This window comes from Furipterus horrens, unplaced genomic scaffold (genome assembly GCF_987537825.1).
Source record: "Furipterus horrens unplaced genomic scaffold, mFurHor1.1.pri manual_scaffold_1, whole genome shotgun sequence".
In the NCBI taxonomy this organism is placed as follows: domain Eukaryota; kingdom Metazoa; phylum Chordata; class Mammalia; order Chiroptera; family Furipteridae; genus Furipterus; species Furipterus horrens.
In genome coordinates this window covers 85641246-85664902 of record NW_028327171.1, presented here as the reverse complement: position 1 = coordinate 85664902, position 23657 = coordinate 85641246, and the positions used below count along the sequence as shown (strand labels likewise).

Sequence of the window (23657 nt, the reverse complement as noted above, 5' to 3'; positions counted from 1 at the left end):
AAGGGAGAAACAGTCAACCACTACAGAAGGAGGAAATGAGAACTGAAAAAAATTAGGAGAGGCTTAGAAACCTCTGGGACAGCTTTAAATGTGCCAACATCCAAATCACAGGGTTGCCAGAAGGTGAAGAGGGAGAGCAAAAAATTGAAAAATTATGCAATAAATAAATAAATAAATAATGAAGGAAAACGTCCCTAATTTGGGGAAGGAAAAGGACATACAGATCCAGGAAGCACAGAGAGTCTTAAACAAACTAGACCCAGGGAGGACGACACCAAGACACATCATAATCAAAACACCAAAGGTTAAGGATAAAGAGAGAACCTTAAAAGCAGCAACAGAGAAGAGGAGAATTATCTACAAAGGGGTACCTATAAGACTGTCAGCTTATTTCTCAAAAGAAACTTTGCAGTCAAGAAGAGACTGGCAAGAAATATTCAAAGTGATGAAAAGCAAGGACCTACAACCTAGATTACTCTGTCCAGCAAAGCTATCATTCAGAATGGAAGGGCAGAGAAAGTGTTTCCCAGACAAGGTAAAACTGAAGGAGTTCAGCATGACCAAGCCATTATTATATGAAATGTTAAAGGGAGTTATTTAAGAAAAAGAACAAAACTGTGAACTTTAAAATGAAAACAGTATTACAGCTATCAACAACAGAAGCTAGGGAATGGAAACAAAGGCAAACTAAGCAGACAATCAGAGTGGGAACAGAATCAAAGGTATGGAAGGCATGGAGCGGGAGGTCAGCTGGGAGGGGAAAGGGGGAGAGGGAAGGAAATGGTGCAGGAATTAAGAAGCATAATAGGAGGGTGCAGAATGGACAGGGAGATGTTGAGAAGAGCTTTATGCACAACTCATGGACATGGACTAAGTGGGGGTGCAGCTGGAGGGAGGAGGGTTGCTGGGTGGAGGGGAGCAAAGGGAAAAGAAATTGGGGTAACTGTAACAGCATAATCAATAAAGCATACAAAAAAAAAAAAGAAGAAGAACCAAGTCATGCACAGTGCCCTCACAACATACCCCTGTTCCTCTCTTCCTCTCCCACTCTCACTCTTGTTCCTTGGGTAGCCCCACCAACTATTCAAGACCAGATGATTGACCTACGCAGCCCAGCCCAAGAATCCCCAGACACTTGGGGCTAAGCCACCTGAATTTTATTCACAAATGAAAAGGAATTTAAAAAGATCAATTTGTTTAATTTTCCTATGGCAACTCATTCCCAGGTCAGTGATAAAGGCAACTTCAGGGCCTGTCTTTTAGATTCAGAGCCAAGTGGAAACACCAATGGTCATTCCTGGAGCCACTGTAAGCTATGGACTAGAGTAGAGGTTGCCTATTCCACATCTATTTCACTTCCTTGCCTTCCAAAAAACAGAACTGCTGTATGCTGAACTGTCAGCTTGGGGGTGGTTCTGTCTGATCAAAGGACAACCCCAAATGACTGATTTAGGAATGGGCATGTGACCCAATTTGGGACTATGAAGAGGTTGCTCCAAGTTTCTCATGGATGCATGCAGCCAAATCCAGATACCACCAGTGCTCTGCAAATGAAAAGATGCAAGTATTCTCTTGAGAAGGTTTTGAGGAAATAAATTGTCTTTTAAGCTGGAGATGTGCAAGGAAGCAACCACCTCTAGTTATGGCAGCTTCCTGCAATTCAACCACAAATGAGATAAAAGCCATAGATAAAAGCTAACACACAAAGGAGGGCACAGTTGATAGACTTACGGAGAAACACAACCTAAACTATGCCCAACCTACTTCCTGACTTCTATCCTAAATGAGTAATATTTCTCAATATTACACTGGTACTGTGTCTATAATCAGAAAAATATATATGCTTAAAATATCATTGAGTAAGGGAAAAAACAAATAAATACAGGCCATGCTCAAGGAGAGATTACTGAAATACTAGACAACAGTTTTCCATCCAACCTTTTGCTGGGTATCACTGCATACACCTCCTTAGCATACTATGTGATATTTTTAATTAAAATTGAGTCTGTGCTTTTTAGAAAATACTCAGATACTCCAATCACAAGAAGAGTATAATCAGGATCAGAAACACAGAACAGAAAAGAAACTAATGGAGGGAATCCGCCAGGTTTCAGCCTTTCCCACTTCCTGCCACTGAGTTGTTGTTGTTGTTTTAAATCAATTATCATCACAGTAATAAATTGAACAGTTTAAAAGCCATGAAAATATTCTCATCCAGGATACAATGACCTCTCAGACAAGGGAAAAGTTTTACCACATTCCACTGAAAGAGCTACTTTTTATATTTGGTATCAGAACTGTCTTAATCATTTATTTACAGCCATCCCCCTTGTCCATAACTGTTCAGTGTGTGTTGGAGCAGATGATTCAAGCTAATGGTGTTAGCTGACAGGCAGCCCAGAAGTTTCCAAGAACTACTATAGGACTATTAGGGGAATTTGATAACATTCCTTCCTGACTTTAACATTAATGATGTGGGACTCCGGTATACCGTATCTCTGAAGTCCTTCTTTCTCCTTTTTCCTACCTCTTCACCTATCCTAGACCTACACAACTCTCTTTTTTCTCTACCCTTGCACCCAGGCTGTTGAATGTAGTAAAAGAAAAACACACACTCACAGAACCAATGAAGGTGAGTGCCATGCGCACTTAGGCTTGAAATGTACTGCTCCTCTGTCGTCTGGAGGGGCAGCACCTTCTCCCAACCCCATTCTTTTAAATTCCTATACACAAACCTCCTGGGCTCCACCATCCTTTCAGCTTCCACTTCCTCTACAGGCAAGAACTCCCTCAATGTCAGGCCTTCCAGCAGCGCATGTATCCACACTGCCAACAATCATGACGTCTTTCCTTGTGAGGACTGAGGAAGGAACATGACCCCTACTACGTAATAAATAATAAAACAATAACAACAACATTCACAGTGCACTGTGTCCCTCGTCCTCCATAAAGTTACATAATCCATTTGTGCTCTAGATATCATCCTCTCCTACCTTACCTTGGTCCATTAATCCTTCTCTCCAACTTCTCTGTTACCTCCTTCCCCTCAAAATCAAGTCCGTCAGACTTCCACTTCCAGCCAAGACAGACAAACAGTGAGATTTACCTCTCCACCTAAAAGAACTTCTTTTTAAAAAAAGAATTAAAATATATCTAAAACAGTGGTTTTCCAGACACTGGATATCACACAACAAAAGACAACGATGCCTGAAAGACCAGAAACAAATGAGGTGGTCACTAACTTCCCTTTGCTTACAGCCTTGAAAGTGTTTCCAAGCCGCAGCGTAGGAAGGGGAACCCAGGTGGAGCCTGGTGAACTACTTCAGTTGAGGTGATAAGAGCTGAGAGTCTTAAAAGACAAAGCTGATCAAAATGCACAGGACAGGGTAACAGGAGAAAACAGCTGCACAGAGAGAGAACGTCCCATCTGAGTATTCTCCAGAGAGTCCCACTTGAGTATTCAGCAACATACTTAAGAGCATATGTGTGTAATGCAACCACTAGAAGCTGGGGAAAGACGCACGTAAAAGCTTGAAAGAGAACAGTAACCTCAGCTCCCACAGGGCTGCGATGTTTGGGGGGCCACAAACATTCAGTCCATAGCAAAACCCAATAAACAAAAATACTGTAATGTGGTTGGATCTGTAACCTGAGAACTACCACATACCAACAAAATTAAAAGAACAGCACCATTTTATATATAAACTACCCCGTAAATTTTGGTGCTATAGTAGTTCCTGCAGGGACTGGCAGATTGGCCGGAGGGGAATACTAAGTACCTTCTTAATGCTGAGCACAGCTGAGGATCTTCTATGACATGATGCATGCCTTTGAGTGCCACACAGTAGTCTTCAAAACAGACTCATCATCAACCCTCTCCCTGAAACCCTTCTTTAGCTTTTTCCCAGGATAAGCTAAAAGGTCTGCTTCTTGAAAAGGATTTCCTTCATCACTCTAAAGCTAACTCTAGAGTAGTAGCCCACTTTCTTTTCTTAATAGTACTTTTCACAATTTCTAATTACCCTTTATTATAATTATATGATTATAATTACTTAGTGCTAATATTTTCTCCCATGCACATTTAGAGTATAAGCTCCACAAATGAAGAACTCTTTTGTCTGTTGTCTTCACCACTATACCAGCCCAGTTTATAACCGTCGTAGGCATTCAAATACTTATTGAGTTCATGTAAACAAGAACTGTGACAAGGATAAGTTTCCTGACGATCAACATTTCCCAAGGTTATTTAGCCCCCAAATCCCACAATTGGGGTCCCTTTGTTATGAAAGAGTTACTGAGTACTCACCTCTACCTGAGTAACATTGAGGACCAGCACCACCACCATCACCACCGCAAGCAGACAGCACAAAAGCCGTAGTTTTAAGAAATTGATCCACATTATCTGGCTGTGTCTCGATCACCCATGGCTGACACCATGCTACCTTCATGCCTCACAACTCCATGTCTTTGTTTTCCTGAGCTGCAGGTGAGTTTTCAGTTTAATTTGCTTATTTTCTGCTGACATCTTAAAGAGTTCTTCATAAAAAGGAGAAGCTGGGATTGATTTAAGATGCACACTTTTCTTCAAAGGACTCCTGCAAAGAGAGGAGATCAGAAAACACATCACCAGCTGTAACACCCTCAGATGGGGTAAGAGGAAAAATACCCCATTTCCTCTTCTTTAACCACAAAGGCCCAAAGTTATGTTGAGAAAGCAAAGAACCAGAGCAAAGTAGCATCGGGTCCACATCCAGACAATTTACTGAAACCCAACCCCAGGCTTCTGTGTAAATACAATTATATTGATCCTACTACCTATTTTGGTTTTACTTTTTTACGAAAGCAAATAATAATGTCTTTAAACTCTCAGAAATTGCAAAGTTAAAGTAACTGTTAAATTTGCTTAGACTTAAGCAAATAAAATCACTTTAATTCCATTATAGTTCAAGTTATATAACATTATTGGAGTAATTTTATTTGAAGAGCATTAAGAGGAAACATCGTAATCTTATGAGGAGTTCTGGAATACTGTGCCAGCCATCCTGACATACCCTGAAAACACACAGTGCTGCCCCTCTGTATGGCAGAAGACAGGAAGCACCCTTTGGGTCTCCAGCCCCACCACACATATGTAGTTCCAATGTTCCCTCAGCTGAGTAACAAGGCACACATGGAAAGACACCTGCTCTGAAGATGTAGGAAAAGAAAGCTAAGCTTGAGGAGTAAAAGGACACCCAAATCCTTCATCACATCTGCTAGAGGTAGAGGACTTCAGAGTCTGCTGCTCCTTTTCTCCCATGTAATGAATTCAAAATGCCCTCTCCAGCTGCTGTTTTGATACAGGTAAGCAGAGAAAGTGCTAGTATTTTATTCCCAGTGAGGCTTTCCATGGAGGACACGGTGGAGAGGTAAAGGTGAAAAGGGTGAACCTCGGAAAACCTCAGCTGCACCATTGCTCCCTGCAGCTTTGTGTTGGACTGGTCAGCCCTCTCCTCCCTCGCTCATCTACTCCCCCTGTCTAATTCATTCCCATACCACGAGGACCATGACAGCCCATCCTCAGGCAAGGCTACGCTATTGCAATAGGGTCTCCATCCTTGAAATCCCCACAGCACTTATGAGTTTCACCTCTCAGCTGATCTCTATATTTATATGTATTTCTTGTCTCCCAACTAGACTATACCATTTATGGCAAGAGGTAGTTCCCTTCCTAAATTAAAGAAGAGTAAGTCCACCATTTCTGGCCACTTCCACAGGGATGTCAAGTATTCTGAAAGGCCGCACTTAACAACCATTTAATAATCCCCCAATACTGCCCCTCTCCAACACCCATGCACCACCCATGCTGAAGTGCCTGTAAATTCTGGGAAGAATATGGCTGTGAAGTAGAGGAAACAATGTTGTCACCAGGGGCCCAACCGCTCCTCTGTAGAAACTCTTCTCAAGGAGTTGGTCATAAGAATCAGGTTTCCCTGATGGCCAGGTAGGGAGAATCCCAGAGTTGAGAGTCCACAGGAAGGCATGGCGTATGTACTGTATGAACACCATCAGTTCAGACAGTGTCAGTGTGGTTCAGAGCCAGCCAGCAGCAGCACAGCGGTGGTCAGTGGTGCAGAGGATGGAAAGGGTGGCAGATCCCAGAGCTAAAGGAACGGTAGGGCTACATGCAGCAATGCAAACATGCAAAAAGCCCCTCTTGGCCAAGGACTTTTACTGAAAATCATTATGGGGCATCATGCCAGGAATAGATGTGACTTTCTGCTACGAGCAGTAAAGCATTAAGATTTGAGAGACTATTCGTATAGCTAAGTAGATAGAGCCTGAAGAGCACCAAACAGACCGCTCTTTGAAAACACATATACTAAAATGTTGACAGTTGTCACACTTGGCCAGTTTTTGTTTTCCTCCTTCATCTTTATCCTTACGTTCTAATTTTACACCAGGAATAAAAATCACAAATATTATGAATAAAGCTGGTTTCTAAAAGTAATAACTAAAGATATGAAACAAGGCATTAAATCTAACATGGGAAAACAATTCAATTAAAATTAAAGATTTAAGATTTTAAAACAAAGTTTATAATAAGAGACAAGGAAAGACATTACATAATGATAAAGGGAGCAATCCAACAAGAGGCAAAACCCTTGTAAACATTTATGCACCCAACATAGGAATACCTAAATATATAAAGCAAATATTGATGGAAATAGAGGAAAAGATTGACAGTAATACAGTCATAGCAGGGAAATTTAATACCCCATTTACATCAATGGCTTCAGACAGAAAATAAACAAGGACACAGTGGCCTTAAATTACATACTAGACCAGATGAATTTAACTGACATATTTAGAGCATTTCACCCCAAAGCAGGAAAATATAGATTCTTTTCAAGTGCACATGGAACATTTTCCAGGATAGATGACATGTTAGGCCACAAAACAAATCTCAAAAAATTTCAGAAAACTGAAATCATATCAAGCATCTTCTCTGACCACAATGGTATAAAACAGGAAGTCAATTACAAGAAAAAATGGAAAAAGCAAACACATGGAAGCTAAATAACATGTTACTAAATAATGAACGGGTTAACAATGAGATCAAGGAAGAAATCAAAAGATACTTCGAGACAAATGAAAATGAAAACACAACCATCCAAAATTTACAGGACAGTCCTAAGAGGGAAAATCCATAGCCAGTACAGGCCTACCTCAGGAAACAAGAAAACTCTTAAATAAACAATCTAACTTACACCTAAAGGAATTAGAAAACAACAAAAAACAAAATCCAAAGTAAAAGAAAGCAAATCATAACATCAGAGTGGAAATAAACAAAATAGAGTGAAAAAAAAAATACAAAAGATCAATGACAAGAAAAACAAGATGTTTTTCTTTGACAAGAAAAACAAGATTGATAAACCTTTAACCAGACACATCAAGAATAAAAGAGGATCCAAATAAATATAATCAGAAATGGAAGAGAAGTAACAACTGATACCACAGGAATACAAAGAATTATAAGAAAATACTATGAACAACTATATGAAAACGAATTGGACAATCTGAAAGAAATGCATAAATTGTTAGAAACATACAATCTTCCAAGACTGAAAGCAAAAAACAGAAAAGCTGAACAGACAGATTACAATCAATAAAATTGAAGCAGTTATCAAAACTCCCGACATAGTTATCTGAAGAAACTCAAAATACTAAGGCAAAAAAGATATATACACCCCTATTTTCATTGCAGTGTTATTTACAATAGCCAAAATATGGAAGCAACCCAAGTGCCCATCAATAGATGAGAGGATAAAATAGCTATGGTACATTTACACAATTGAATATTACTCGACCATAAAAAATAAAATTTAAAAAAAAGAATAAAATTTTACCATTTGAAACAGCATGGATGAACCTAGAGGATATTATGCTCAGTGAAATAAGTCAGTCAGAGAAAGGGAAATACCATATGATTTCACTTGTACGTGGAATCAAGACAACAAAGTAAACAAACAAAATTTAAAAAGACTCATAGACATAGAGACCAGACTGGTGATTACCAGAGGGAAGGGTGATTGGGGGACTGGGTAAAAGAGGTGAAGAGACTAAGAAGTTCAAATTAGTAATTACAAAACAGTCAAAGGGATGTAAAGTGCATCATAAAAAATATAGTCAATAAGATGGCAATAACTATGTATGGTGCCAGCTGGGTACTGGAAATGTCAGGGGAAACGCTTTGTACATGACGGTCTAATCACTCTGTTGTACACCTGAAACCAATACAAAATAATATTGAAAGTAACTGTAATTGAAAAATAAATTTTTAAAAACCTTCCAACAAACACAGGTAAATTCTACCAAACATTCAAAGAAGAACTAACATCTATCCCCCTCAAAACTATTTCAAAAAGTTCAAGAGAAGGCAAGACTCCCAAACTCGTTTTACAAGACGATTATCCTGATTCCAAAACCAGATAAAGACACTACAAAGAAAGAAAATTATAGGCTATATCCCTGATGAACACAGATGTAAAATTCCTCAACAAAATATTCAAACCAAATTCAGCAATATAATAAAAAGATCATACATCATGATCAAGTGAATAAAAAACCTGTGGCACATATACACAATGGTATTTATTCAGCCATAAAAAATGAAATCTTACCATTTGCAATAGCATGGATGGATGTAGAAGATGTGATGTTCAGTGAAGTAAGTCAGTCAAAGACAAATACCATATGATTTCACTTATATGTGAAATCTAATGAACAAAATAAACAAACAAAATAGAAACAGACTCCTAGATGCAGAGAACAGAGTGATGATTGCCAGAGGGATTAGGCGAAAAATGTGAAGAGATTAGAAGTACAAATTGGTAGTTACAAAACAGTCACGGGAATCTGGAGTACAGCATAGGAAATATAGTCAATAATATTGTAGCAGCATAGCAGGATGCAATTACAGTGCTTCATTTTGTAAAAGTACTGCCATTATCCTGCTGAAAGACAATCTTGTGTTGATCATTTTTTATTTTGCCTTTATAAGGATAACATCATGACAGACCAATATGAACAATTCTGAGAGAAAAAGAAAATATAATAATAATATTGTAATGGCTGTGTATGATACCAGGTGTGTACTAGAAACAGCAAAGAAATACCTTTTAAAGTATATGATTGTTTAACCACTATGCTATACACCTGAAACTAATACAAAATCATACTGAATGTCAACTGTAACTGAATAATAAAATTTAAGTTAAAAAATAAATAAATAAAACGGAAGGTTTCAAAGCAAAAGAAGAAATATGCAATAGGTTTCTATGATTTTCCTACAGATGTTAAACATAGGGATTATAACAAAAAAGTTATTTGCAAAGAGAGCAGGAAAATATCCTTTAATATCTCAAATTGTACTTAGAATTTGAGTAAGAATGTTAGATGGAAGTGACTGGAAAAAGGTCTCCTAGTTCAACCAAAAAAATTTAAAAAAAAAATATATATATATATATAAATTATCTTTTTTGGAAATTTCTAATTCCCAAGAAGAGAAGCTTATTAAAACTAAGAAACTTGTTTACATCTAACTTGCTTTCCAGTGTAAAGTCCTAACCTCAAGCAATCATGACAGCAGCTCTTATTCTTATCTTGCCACAGTTGAAGGACATGTAGAGGTTTTTTCATTTTGTACCATTATTCTTGCTGCAACGGCAATGAGCACAGGATGTACAGGTTAAAGATACTGAAAATGAAATAAAGAAAATAATACTTGAAATAAAGAGTACTATTTTATAGCAGAGATGTACACAGACTTCAGTACAAAACAGTGCGAGGAGTAGCGATAGGAACATTTCCTTTCCTACAAATAAAAAATAGTACCTGGCTATCTATATACATAAACTTAAACATGGCAAATCATTCTCAGATCTGAGCTGAAGGTAAAAACTTTATAAACAGCAATACAGCTGAAAAAAATATGAACCCAAGATAAAAAGCTCCATTTGTTATTTTTCTTAAAGACTACAATAATCAGTTAGTTGAACAATTCATCTTATCACTACAGAAAATAAGAGGCATCTAAAGAGATCCAAAAGTTATAATTACTCCATGGGGAATCTAAAGTTGACCAATCTTGTTTTCAATCTTTCTGAAGTATCAGTCCACCACTTATGCTTCATATTTATGTTCAAGAGACAAGCAAAAAGTAAAATGCATGGTCTGTTTTGCCAAATTTTGATTAAGACTACTTATCAATCTAATTTCTTTATGGCCCATGGCAACAACCCTAGACTGTCATTAAGTAACTGACTTTCTATCCATTATCGCACAAGAGAATAACAAGTGATTGCTTATATCACTTGGAATTGCGATTGTCAGTAACACAAATGAAATACTGGAGTTCAGTACTGAACAGAAAATTAGGCAGCAACCCCATCCTCTGAGGAGCTAATGTTCTTAAGATGACCATTCCACAAAGAATATTTTAGAGGACAAATCATACATCCAGTTTCTGGGACAGTCCCCATACTGTAATTGTACTTGTCAGAGCAAGTTGTCTGCAATTTTAATTCAGAATACATGAACCACTATATAAAAGACAAAAGCACAGATTTACATGGAATAAACTCAACCTTAAATGTTTATATCTAAACTTTTCAAAGAGCAGCTGTGTTTTTCATAGGGTGCTGAGTGAGACCTTGAAACTTAACTGAGTAGAGTCTAAAGAGAGAAATAAGAGACTCATCTAAAACCATGACAATGATGGATCAACCAAATAAGGTCAATCCTTGGACAAAGATGAAGCAGTGACACAGGTCTGCAGGACTTGTTTTCCAAAATCCCATTTTTCTTTCACACACCCCGACCTCAGAGGCGCCAGGTGCCTATCTATGCTTTCACTGGTGGTGGGAGAGGTAGAGAAGTAGAGAAGTAATCCAATAAGTTACAGAGTAGTAATTGCTCTAAGAAAAAATAGGGCACATTGATAGACAATGGCCTTCAACCTTTCATGCTCATTAGTATTGTCTTGGAACCTTTAAAAATACCAATGCCTGGAGGACACCTGATCAAATGAATCAGACAGAATCTGTGGGAGTAGGGCCCAAGGAACAGCTTTTTAAAAAGGTCTCCAGATGATTTTAATGTACAGCCAGGTAGCGGAACCACTAGTACAGGGTGGCCAGGCAGTGTTACTTGTATCAGTTGGTCAGGAATAGCCTTTCTGAAATGTTTAAATTGTAACTCATATTGTACCCTAAGGACACCCCAATTCCAGGGCAAAGGAGACAACCAAGAGCCCTTTAGTGATCTACCCCTTTGTTTCCTTTCTCAGAAACAGATAACAGTACTTTATTAGGCCCAGAGTGATCCTGAGGACAATAGAGAAGGAAGGAGATACTCAACAGTCAAAGGAAAGCAGAACCAAACACTAATGGAAGAATAGTATACCAACGCCTCCACTGTGGAATAAGACAATTTACCAGGGTCAGGGAGTGCCGCCAGCTTCAAGCACACACACCCTGATGTTCCAAACGATAATTAACTACTACGAGGAAGGGGGAGGCCTATCAGAGCAGTGTGACTCTGTCTTCAGGAAATGTGACAATCCTCCTTTACGAGTAAATAATGGAAAACAAGAAGAAGCTGACAAACAGTCAATGACACACAATTTCTCAAAAAGTAAACCCTGCCACCCTGACGGTGTGGCTCAGTGGGCTGAGCATTCTCCCGCAAACCGAAAGGTCGCCAGTTGGATTTCTGTCAGGGCATATGCCTGGGTTGTGGGCTAGGTCCCAGGGTGGGGGCCTGAGAGAGGCAACCAATCGATTTTTCTCTGGCAGGTCTCTTTTTCTCCCTCGTTCTCTCTCCGCCCCTCTCTCAAAAAATAAATAAATAAAATTTAAAAATAAAATAAACCCTGCCTGAGAATCCCTCTTATCACCCTAGTGGCCTCTGATCAAGATGAGATGGGCAGCAGGCCAGGGTCTCCACATCACACCTTGTAAAATCATACTCATTCCACCCTATACGACCTTAATGTGATGTCAGTGAGGGCAGAACAATCCAACACGCTGGTGACCAGAGCAGCGATGAGACGCGAGACGGAGCCGAAGGGGTGGAGGGTGTCTTGGCGGCTGTCCCGCAGTTCCGAGGTCTGGCTCCACCGTGCTGCTCCTGCGGCTGCACCTGCCGGCGTTGCAGCAAGTCAAGAAAACTGCGGGTGGAAATGCCCCCGCCCAGCCCTGCCCCCTCCTGCCGGGACCGCAGTGGCTCGGACAGCTCTGCCCCCGCCTTGGGCCGGAGACTCTCCTTCCAGGTTCAAATGCCCCAGCCGTGCTGCACTTCTTCGGCACCAGGCCGGGGACAGAGACGTGGACTCTGTGGCCAGCGTGTGATGAAGAAGGAGCTTGGAAGCCGAGAGGCGCGCACAGAGGAGCGGGGCAAAGGATCTCTCGGACGGCAGAGGCCCCAAACCCCGCAGGTCCGCACTCACCTCCGGTCCGGCCTGCAGTCGTGCTCTCTGCTGAGGCTGGGCACACTGAAGCCCACATCAGTCGCCCCTGCGCCATTGGCCCCTGCTTCCGGACCCCGCAACGTCCTCTCACCCCCGACCCCGGGCTACGATTGGTTGAACTCCGGGATGGGCGGGTTGAGGACTCCGAATGACAGTTGCTGGTGAGAAGCGCTGGGACCTGAGCATCCGAGACCCGGCTGTGGAGTTGGGTCCCTCCTCGCTCCTCGCTGTCACTCCTATCCCTGGCCCCTTCTCGCAAGAGCGTCCTACAGCTGTCGCCCTGTGGCCTGAGCTCTGGGCCCTCTTAAGACCCAGCTCCTCGTCGCCTTCGGACATCAGGAATTCCCCAGGGAGCATCCGTTTCAAGTCTTTTCTTGTCCGCAAAGTTGCCAAACCTGAGATGCCCCCACTTAGGCACTCTTTCCTCCGAGTAGCAGAATGTATTGTTCCCTGTATCTGAGAAACATGATTTGCCAAGCACAAGCACAGAGACGACTGGTCCTTGAATCATTACTTGCTTGTTAATAGTCGACTTATTCTTCTCTCTGCCCTTGAAACAGCCCTGTTCCTTTTATTTCCGTATACAAGACGTGCGTCTTCTGGCAAAACGCCATCCCTATTCCAGTCTCTTCTGGAGTAAGCATTTCATCCTCCCCATGCCTTAAGGAAATTCAGCCTTCCAGAGCCTTTTGTAATCATAAAAAGTGCTTCCATTACTTCCGTGCCTAATGAAGAAGAGCCCCATACCAGACGCTTGCTCTATCAAGTCCTGCCTCCCTAGTAGGTGGACTCCCAGCTACCTGTCTTTCACAGTTTGGCTGTCTGGCAAGTGACAAATACTTAAAATGGGAGATGCTGACTTCTCAATCATGGTTTTGGACTGAAATGCGGATGCTTATTAACCCAATTTACACAGCACTCATAACACTGAGGAATTTGAGTGCTCTTACATATATTTTAGTCAGTATAGCCACAAACAAAAGCGGCTGGACCAGAGAGTCCCGTCCATCACTACTAGATACTTAAAAGATCTCTGACTACAAAGTCACCACACTCCTACTGCAGAATACTACTGTACAAAGACTATGCACTTTGGAATCCTAGCCTGCCTGACTCTGATCCACAGCTTTGCCTCTTGCTAGCAATGCCATCTTAGGCAAATTACTTCCCTGAGCTCATTTCCTCGACTGTAAATTAGGGGCAACACTACCTGCACTTAGGAATTAATGACATGACAAATGAAGTGTCCCAAATCTCTTCCTCTTGAATTACCTATCTCAGGTTGTGACACAGTATAACAACTTTCTAAATATTGCATATATGATAACCTAACTTTGAGAGCTGGAAAAAAAATGAGTACATAAATATATGTATGTTATGATATAAAGCCATAGGAACTGATCATCTGACCTGTCTGCAAAAATAGTTTAGATGCTGTTACTCAACTTTATTTCTCTAAGCAAAACAAAGTAGGGATCTTAAGGTTAGATAAGGAAGAGCAAAATAAACCTGCTTCTGATGCAGCTAACTTGGCAGGTATTCGCCCGCAAATCTGGCTACATCTCTGGTGCTGGATGCTTGGAGGGCACAAGCAGTCCCGAGCCCATGCCAGTTCCTGATTTAGTTCCTTTGCCTCCTTTCTTTGAACAAGTGATTGAAATTTGGGCCCCAAGAACCATCAAAGAAACATTGTTCAAATTAAGTGACTGCTGTCACATTAGATACCAACCACCCTATTCCAGAACACCATGAACCAACTGTGAGAGGATGCTGCCAAGAGCAGACCAGAAGGAAGATGTTTTGGTGCCTGTATTAGTCTGCTCAGGCTGCCATAATAAAGTACCAAAGACTGGGTGGCTTAAACAACAGAACTTTATTTTCCTCACAGTTCTGGCACTAAGAGTCACTGATCAAGATGCCAGCTGATTCAGTTCCTGGTGAGAGCTCTTCCTGGTTTGTAAACACCTCACTCTCGCGAATGCACCATAACACTCACCGTGTCTTCGCATGGCAGAGAGAGAATGAGAACTCTTTGGTGTCTGTTCATTCTTTAAAAAAATTTTTTTTAAATTTTTTGTTATTCTATTACGATTATCCCATTTTCCCCCCATTTTTCTTCCCTGCCCCTCCCACCTCCTGCCTCTCCCAGTCAATCCCCAACCTGTTGTCCATGTCCATGGGTCATTTATATTAGTTCCTTGACTAGACCCTTCCCCTTCCTTCCCTCCTTCTCCCCCTCCTGCCTCCCCTCTGTTCACTGTCAGTCTGTTCCTTGTTTCCATGCCTGTTTCTATTTCGCTCATTTTTTTATTTTGTTCATTAGGTTCTTGTATTAGGTGAGATCATATGGTATTTTTCGTTCACTGACTGGCTTATTTCACCAAGCATAACACTCTCTAGTTCCATCCACATTGTCACAAAAGGTAGGAGTTCCTTCTTTCTTTCTGCTGCATAGTATTCCATCACGTGAATGTACCAGTTTTTTGACCCATTCGTCCACTAATGGATATTTAGGCTGTTTTCAGCATTTGGCTATTGTAAATAGTGCTGCTATGAACATAGGGGTGCGTAGGTTCTTTTGAATTTGTGTTTCAGGATCCTTTGGGTATAATCCTAGCAGTGAAATTGCTGGACCAAAAGGCAGTTCCATTTTTGATTTTTGAGGAAATTCCATGCTGTTTTCCATAGTGGCTGCACCAGTCTGCATTCACACCAACAGTGCACTAGGGTTCCCTTTACTCCACATCCTCACCAGCGCTTGTTTGTTGATTTGTTAATGATGGCCATTCCGACTAGTGTGAGGTGGTATCTCATTGTGGTTTTAATTTGCATCTCTCTGATGGCTAGAGGTGTTGAGCGTTTTCTCATATGCCTATGGGCCATCTGTATATCCTCCTTGGAGAAGTGTCTGGTCAGGTCCTTTGTCCATTTTTTAATTGAATTGTCTGTCTTCTTGGTGTTGAGTCATACAAGTTCTTTATATATTTTGGAGATCATGTTCATACTCTTAAAAGGACATCAATCTCATCAGATTAGGGCTCTACCCTTACACCTCATTTAACCTTAATTGCCTCTTGATGGGAAAAGCAGTCTCTTGCATATGGTCTGTCAAGCACTCAACCTTAGCCAGGAGCATATCCTTACCAAGAGTCCTCAGAGCTGGTGCTGGCCTTGTTGCTTTGTGTGTGATTATCTTTCCCTGTTTCAGAGTTAGTGCATATTTCTTTGTTCTGCTTAGGAGACACCAGAGAGCTCCTTTGCCCCTTCCACCATGTAAAGACATAGCGAGAAGATGGTCATCAGTGAATCAGGAAGATATCCCTCACTAGACATTGAATCTGCTGATGTCTTGATCTTGGATTTTCCAATATCCAGAACTATGAGAAATAAATTTGTTGTTTATAAGTCACCTAGTCTACGGTACTCTGTTATAGCAGCCCAAATGGACTATGGTACTTATATTACCTGGTTAAAAACAATTTTCCAAAGTTACTTAGGCCATCTCCCTTTTCCCTACCCCATTTAGTATTTTTATGCCATACATTTGTAATACAACTCAATTCATCACAGTCCACATTCCATCGTTAGACGCCCTGACATCCTACTTGAGATTTGGGGGTTGAATGTACAGAGTAAAAGTTCAGTTTTTGCTTACTGTCCTATGGGTTTTGACAAATACCTAGGATCATGTATCCACAACCATGGTACCATACAGAACGTTCCATCACCCTAAAAATTCCCATGTGCAGCACCTTTCTTAACCCTTGGCAACTACTAATCTGTTTTAAAAGGTCATATCCTCTTAGGTCTATATGTTTATTATCTAAATTTGAAAGAATCTTGTTTGAGGTACAAAAATATTTCTTTACCCTCAAACTCAAATGAAACATTACAAGGAAAGCCTTGTTATTCTGATGACTTTTATTCCCTTTCCAGAGTATGTACTCCCATTTCTACCTAACTGAGTTGTTTCCAAACCAGTTGATGCTACTTATGTTATTGTTATTATGTAATTTATAAGTTATATAATTATATAATCTATCATATGAGTCTTTGAAATCAAATGTAAAAAAAGAAAATATTCTTGGAAAACAATGTTGAGTGCTTTGGAGACTCAAAAGTGAATTGCTCAAAATAGTAAAACAAAAATCTGCTATTGGCTTAAGTATGGACAAGGAAATTACCAAAGATCAGAGAGAGAAATAATAAAAACTTAGATGTATTATGTATTCAGATGGGTTTATGAGTGTGTTTTAAGTTCTCCCTCCATTTTAAGACACTAAAATTTGAAATGGTGCATGGCAGATAGAATTTACAAAAGCCAGAGAACTCCAGAGCATTGAAAAACAACAAAGTTGAAAGATTTACATTACCTTATTTCAAGACTGAGTTTAAAACTCTAGTCATCAAGGCAGTATAGTATTGGAATATAAACAAATAAATTAATGGAACAGAACACAATCCAGAAATAGACACATACATATTTGGTCAACTGATTTTTGACAAAAGTACTAAGGTAGTTAAATGGGGAAAGGCCAATCTTTTAAATAGCTGGTACTAAACAACTGGATAATCATAGCAAAAATAAACCTCAAACTATATAAAAAATAACTCAAGGTGGATCATAGCCTTCAATGTAAAAACTAAAATTATAAAACTTCTAAAAAACAGGAGAAACTATTATTGGCATTAGGTATTGCAAAGATTTCTTTAAAACAGCACCAAAAAAAAAAAAAAAAAAAAAAAAAAAAAGAAGGGCACAAACTATTAAAATATCAATACATTGGGCTTCCTCAAAATATAAAATAAATTTCAAAAAATATAATTATGAACATGAAAAGACAACCCACAGACTGGGAAAAATATTTGATATTTGTTTAAGGATTTTTATCTAGACTATTCCAACTCAAAATGAGACAAGCAGCCCCATTTTTAAAATTGGCAAGTTTTGCCCTGGCCAGGTAGTTCAGTTGGTTGGGGTGTTTTTTCATTATGCCAAGGTTGTGGGTTTGATCCTGGTCAGGGCACATACAGGAGTCAACCAAAGAATGCCTGAGTGGGTAGAATAGGTCAATGTGTGCCCCCCCCCCCATCCAAATCAATATGTAAAAAAAATTTTAATGGGCACATTTTTTGAAAACTTCAAACTTTGTGACACATCCAAAGAAGACACACAGATGGCAAATAAATTTTAAAATGTTCAACATCATTAGTCATTAGGATAATATAGATTAAAAACCACAAGGAGATGCTACTATACACCCATTTGAATGGCTAAAATTAAGAAGATTGACTATACCAAATACCTGGTGAGGATGTAGAAAAAATGGAACCATCCTGCACTGCTAGTAGGAATGTAAAACAGTATGACCAATTTGGAAAATAAAATTGGTCTGGCAGATTCTTAAAACATTAGACACATGCCTACTCTATGGCCCAGCCACCCCACTGCTGGGTATTCACCCAAGAGAAATTACCTATATGTCTGTACAAAGACCTATACACAAAATGTTCATTACAGTTAATTTCTAATAGCCAAAAACTGGAAACAATATCCAACATTTCAATGGATAAACGAATTGTAGCTAATATCATCACAATAGCAACATAAGTTATTCACAATCTCAGTCTGCTTCAAAAGAAAACTAACAACTATCCATAGGCAAGGTACCATTGCAAAAATCCCAGAACCTGGGGGCAGTGAGACTGAAGCACACTCCTGGACCGCAATGGAAAGGTAAGAGAAGCCACTACACTCTGACCACATCACTCCTCCTCCAGGTCAACACAGCATTCCAGTAGGAAAAGAGCCCAAGGCGGACCTCAAGTTTCCCCAGGATTTCAGGAAGTTTTCAGAGAGGTCAATGCAGGTCTTGCTTCATGGGAATCACTAGGGGAATCTTTGGAGCTCGACCACTGGGAATCAGATAGAGATGGAGAAGAGGGGCAGAGCTTAATTACAGCAAACAGCTCGTGGATTTTGGCAGACACATTCCAGCTTGTGGTGGCACCCCAAAGGAGAGATCCCAGCCAGCAAATCTGCCCATTTGCAGATCTGAACCAGGCACCCTGTCTAGACAGAGAGCTCAGTTGGTAGTTCTGCCTGATTTGGGTCCCCAGTCAACAGTGCTGGCTGTAAAGCCCATTTTACCACCCAACCCAAGCAGGGAAGCAAATTCACAGCCTGCCCAAGTGCTGAGCATAGCTTTAGGTCCCAACCATGCAGGAAGCCTGATCAGAGAATGCAGGCAGCGGTGGAGCCCAGCCTCCAGTACCAGCAAGATTTCAATGACCTTTTTTTTTTTTTACAGAAATCGAAAAAAAAAAAAAATCCTAAAATTCATATGAAGCCACAAAATACCCTGGATAGCCAAAGCTGAGAGAAGAAAAAGGGCATCTGATTTCAAACTATATTACACAGCTACAGCAATCAAAACATATGGCATAACAGACACACAGACCAATGGAATATAATCAGGAGATAATTTATACATATACAGTCAACTAATATTTGACAAGCAAGCTAAGAATAATACTGAGTAGGGAAAGGATACTCTCTTCAGTGGATGGTATTGGGAAAACTGGATATTCACATGCCAATGAATAAAAACAGACCCCCAAATTACACAACTCACAAAAAATTAACTCAAAATGGATTGACTTACACATAAGACCTGACACCATGAAACTCCTTGGAAGTTGTGAATAGGTCTTAGAACTTTTTAATCCACACATAAAGTTATAACTATGTGAGGTCGTGGATACATATTAACTAACATTATTGCGGTAAACATTTTACAATAAACACAATATGTCAAACCATCATATGTACATCTTAAATTTTCATGTTATATGTCAATACGTCTCAACAAAGCTGGAAAATATTTTAATAAAATTGAAGAAAAAACTCCAAATAAAAATTGTACATACAAATGGGAGAGTACTCAGCAATAAAAAATACAATGAACTATCAGATGAATCTGTAAATAATTATGCTGAGCAAAAGAAGCCAAATAAAATAGGAGGGTTAGGAAGAAGATGAGGAATCTTTGGGGAGTGATGAATAAGTTCATTATCTCAATTGTTATGATTTTATGGACACATACAGTCATATACTGCTTAACAAAGGGGATACATTCTGGAAGTGTGTTAGGCAACTTTGTCACTGTGCCAACATCAGAGAGCACTTACACAAACCTGGACGGCACAGCCTCCTACCTCCTAGGCTATATGGTATGGCCTGTTACCCCTAGGCTACAAACCTGTACAGTATGTTCCTGGACTTAATACTGTAGGCAACTATAATACAATGGTATTTATATATCTAAACATATCAAAACATAGAAAAGGTACAGTAAAAAATAAGGTGTAAAAGATTTTTAAAATACGGTGCAGATATATAGGACACTTAACCATAAATGAGCTTTCAGGACGATAAGTTGCTCTGGGTAAGTCAGGGAGTGGTGAGTGAATGCAAAGGCCTAGGACTTACTGTACACTACTAGAGACTTTATAAACATTGTACACTTAGGCTGCACTAAATTCATAAAGCAACACAAGATTAAATCAAGCACAAGAGAACATAATTCAATCAAGTCCCGTGGTAAACAAGAAACATATGAGATGCTGCCAGAATAACACTGCATATTGCTTCAGAGCGAACTGTTTTTTTATAAGTAGAAAGAGTACACATGGTGATAAAAAATATAGTAAATACAATACATAAATCACTAACATAGTTATTAACAAGTATTATATACTGTGCATAATTGTACTTATGTGCTTTACTTTTACAGAACTGGCAAGGCAGTAAGTTTACATGAACATCACCAAGAACAGATAATGCCTTTACAACAGTTACATCACTAGGCAAAAGGAATTGTTCATCTCCATTATAATCTTGTGGGACCCCTATTGTATATGCAGTCCATCATTAATCAAAATGTCATTATTCAACATATGACCGTATGTGTCATAATTTATCAAAATGTCCACTTTAAATAAGTGCAGTTCACAGTATGTCAATTATATTTCATAAAAAATTTTTTAAGTTTAAGATACATGTCTTTTTTTCTGTGATTCCCTAGTTTGATTTCTTGATTAACCAACCATATTAGTCTGCTTGGGCTGCCATAACAAAATTACTGATTGAGTGGCTTAAACACAAATATATCTTTTCATATTTTTGGAAGTCCAAGATCAAGGTCCCAGCAGGGTTGGTGAGAATTCTCTTCCTGGCCTGCAGGGGGCTACTTTTTCACTGTCCTCAAATGGCCTCTGAGTGTACATAGAAAAAAAACATCTATTGCATCTCTTCTTCTTATAGGAACACCAGACATTAACCTTAATTTCCTCCTTAAAGTCCTTATCTCCAAATACAGTCACACTGGGGGTTAGAGTTTCAAAATATGAATTGGGCAGGGAACACAATTCAGTCCATATCACCAACCAACTACAGGTCCTAATTGTGTCCACTTAGAGGGCTCCTACTCTACTTACTCACTTGCCCGGAACACTTTGAGCACTCACTGTTTCAACAATATCCGACAGTGTCACCTGTGCTCTTAGAAGGATAATAGCTGCTCTTCTCTACCCTGAGAATTCCAGTAACTATCTTGAAAGTAATTAAATCCATACCAAATAAAACTATATGAGCATTCCTTCCATTTCATATCCATTTTCTTAGGCTAGGACTGCTTTATTGCAAATTCAGTTACATAACAACAATACTCAGAACTTTCTTTGGTAAACTTCTGCCTGCAGTTTCTTCTGAATTTTAATTATCCATTAAGTGACAAGCACAATGAATAACAACCACTATTACTAATTATAATAAACAGATAAACACTAAAACAAATGTACAAACTTTTTATTTAGAATTAGACTCAAGTACAAATTAAGTACTATATAAAATATGAAACCTCCATAAAACAGACCATAACCACTTGAAATCATCTATTTCTACAACAAAATTAAAGAAAAACCTAAGAAGAATCCCAAATCAAATTATTTTTAAATGTTTGTTGCAACATTAAAATTATTACAAAACAAAGAAATTTAATTAGAAAAATCAACATAGCTCCTGCAGAGGCACTCCTGCTAGCTATTCACTAAAACCAATTAAGGAATTAAAATTTAGTGTGATTTCTATTCCTTCACAAATAAAAAGCACCTCGTTTTAAAAAGACAATTATTCGTCAGGACTACTTTGTTTACTTGCCTTTTAATTTTAATATGGTACAATAGAGTTGATCAGTAAAAGCAGTATCACTAAAAATGTTTATAATGTTCCTTACAAACCCTTTCTGCTTTACTTCATCAAAGAAGTCATATATTTAAAAGTTAAAAATATTACAATAGATATCCCTTAATAAGATGCATGGCAAAATAAATACATTAAACAATAAAGTCTCTTTTTAAATTTCATTTATGAGTGGGAAACTGATCAGACTTATTTTATATTTTCCCTTTTTATTAGGTCTTAATTCTCCAGGGGAAAAAAAAAACCACAAGATTTTATATTCTTGTTATAAATCCAATTCTAAGAATTTACACCAAAAAGGTACCAAGGGAGATAGTATAATTTCTTAAACCCATATTGTTTTTGATAACCAAAAAATACAGTATTATAGTGTGTTTGTATATTTTAAATAATCCAAGTGGAAAATCCACACTAAGGATGGAATCCACATCATTCAAGAACTATTCACATATATACAAACACTTGTGAGGTTTTCCTAAAATATGCATGTTCTCATCCTTTTATAATTAAACTTACAAAACCAAACTATATTATTTATGTATGAACTGTCATAATTAGAGCTTTCTGCACAGCAGGATTAAAACTTTAACATCTGTTGTTCTGTAAAACTGCAGATGAAATAAAATCAAACTCAGCATTTGACAAAGAAATTTTATGTATCTTAGTAGCTTGTTATCTGTCATCAAATAATTGGATGGACTCCAAAATGCAGTAATTCTTTTAATGTTTTGTTTCTATTCTTGCTCTTTAAAAACCATTTTAATCAAATAACATTTCTTAGAGAAAATTCACTCAGAGTTCTGAACAAATTAATTGTTTTTTAAAGTAACTTTGCCTTGAGGGGTAGAGTTCTAGCTCTCAGAAATTTTTGTTCTCTTTGAAAGAGAATGGACAATACGTGAGATGTTCTTACTGACTCACTAAATGTAAAAATTAATAGAAAGTGTATAGTAAACTTTTGGAACATGATAATTTTTAAGTTTTCAATTTATTTACTACGAACTAGCTGTACCATCGGACAAATTATTTAACTTCTCTGTGAGTTAGTTTCATCTTTAAAACAAATATGTTAGAATGAATAATCTCTAAGATTCCTCATATTGTATGATTCTGTGTTTCTACAGAAATATCTACTTAATACACTGAATTTTCAATAAATCCAAAGAACTAATATGGACTAAAATAACAGCTGAACTAAATCTGTCCTGTAAGAAAAAACAAAAAGACGATGTTAAAGTTCAACTTCCCAAACTTTACTAGACCCATTTTTTTATTTAGCTAGACCAGTGACTAGCCTACAGAGTCAAAAACCAAGTATCTCAGTTACATTTAAATGACATTGTAAACCTATTAAAATATATTAAGTCTATGCCACAGTTCTCCTGCATTCTAATTTACATTATTTTCATATTATCTACATACAAGATAATGTGTAAAGTGAAGGTAGGGAGCTACTTAACATACTTGTACTTTAAAACACTAGTAAAGTTAAATAGAATGAAGAGCAGAATATTAATCATTATCATATTTAGTCAATTTTAAAATAAAAGTATGCTGAATACTATTTATACACTAGAAAAACCAGGCAAAGGTAAAAAGGAAATCTTACTGATAAATGCTCATGTTCAAATAAATTTAGTTGTGTTCTTTTTTTTTTTTTTTTTTATCCCCACCCAAGAATATATACTTATTGATTTTAGAGAGAGAAACATTGATCAGTTGCCTCCAGTACAAGCCCTGAACAAGGATCAAACCTGCAACCCAGGTGTGTGCCCTGACTGGGGATTGAACCTGCACCCTTTTGGTGTATGGGACAACACTCCAACCAACTGAGCCAAACGGCCAGGGCTGAATTTAGTTGTGTTTTGCCATTTCTTTAAAAAA

At 38.5% G+C, this 23657-nt stretch overlaps 1 protein-coding gene and 1 non-coding gene across 4 annotated transcripts in view; one reads left to right on the top strand and one right to left on the bottom strand.

Moving 5' to 3' along the window:
* The window catches only part of NXPE3 (neurexophilin and PC-esterase domain family member 3), a 43561-nt gene extending 30965 nt beyond the window's left edge, over positions 1–12596 (bottom strand). Inside the window, exons 1-4 of one of the 3 annotated variants that reach the window (XM_090276234.1) lie at positions 12491–12596; positions 12030–12183; positions 9611–9739; positions 4307–4595 (exon numbers count right to left, since the gene is read on the bottom strand). In XM_090276234.1, the coding sequence (XP_090132360.1) occupies positions 4307–4399 (93 nt within the window). In that variant the 5' untranslated portion in view covers positions 4400–4595; positions 9611–9739; positions 12030–12183; positions 12491–12596. Of the gene's footprint in view, positions 1–4306; positions 4596–9610; positions 9740–11477; positions 11571–12029; positions 12184–12490 lie in introns of those variants that run through there. The other 2 variants (XM_090276242.1, XM_090276249.1) reach the window with 2 other exon arrangements.
* LOC150021429 (small nucleolar RNA SNORA69) lies at positions 8943–9075 on the top strand. The gene has a single exon (XR_016513549.1). It is a non-coding gene; the product is annotated as a small nucleolar RNA SNORA69 (small nucleolar RNA).
* Positions 12597–23657: the final 11061 nt, after the last annotated feature.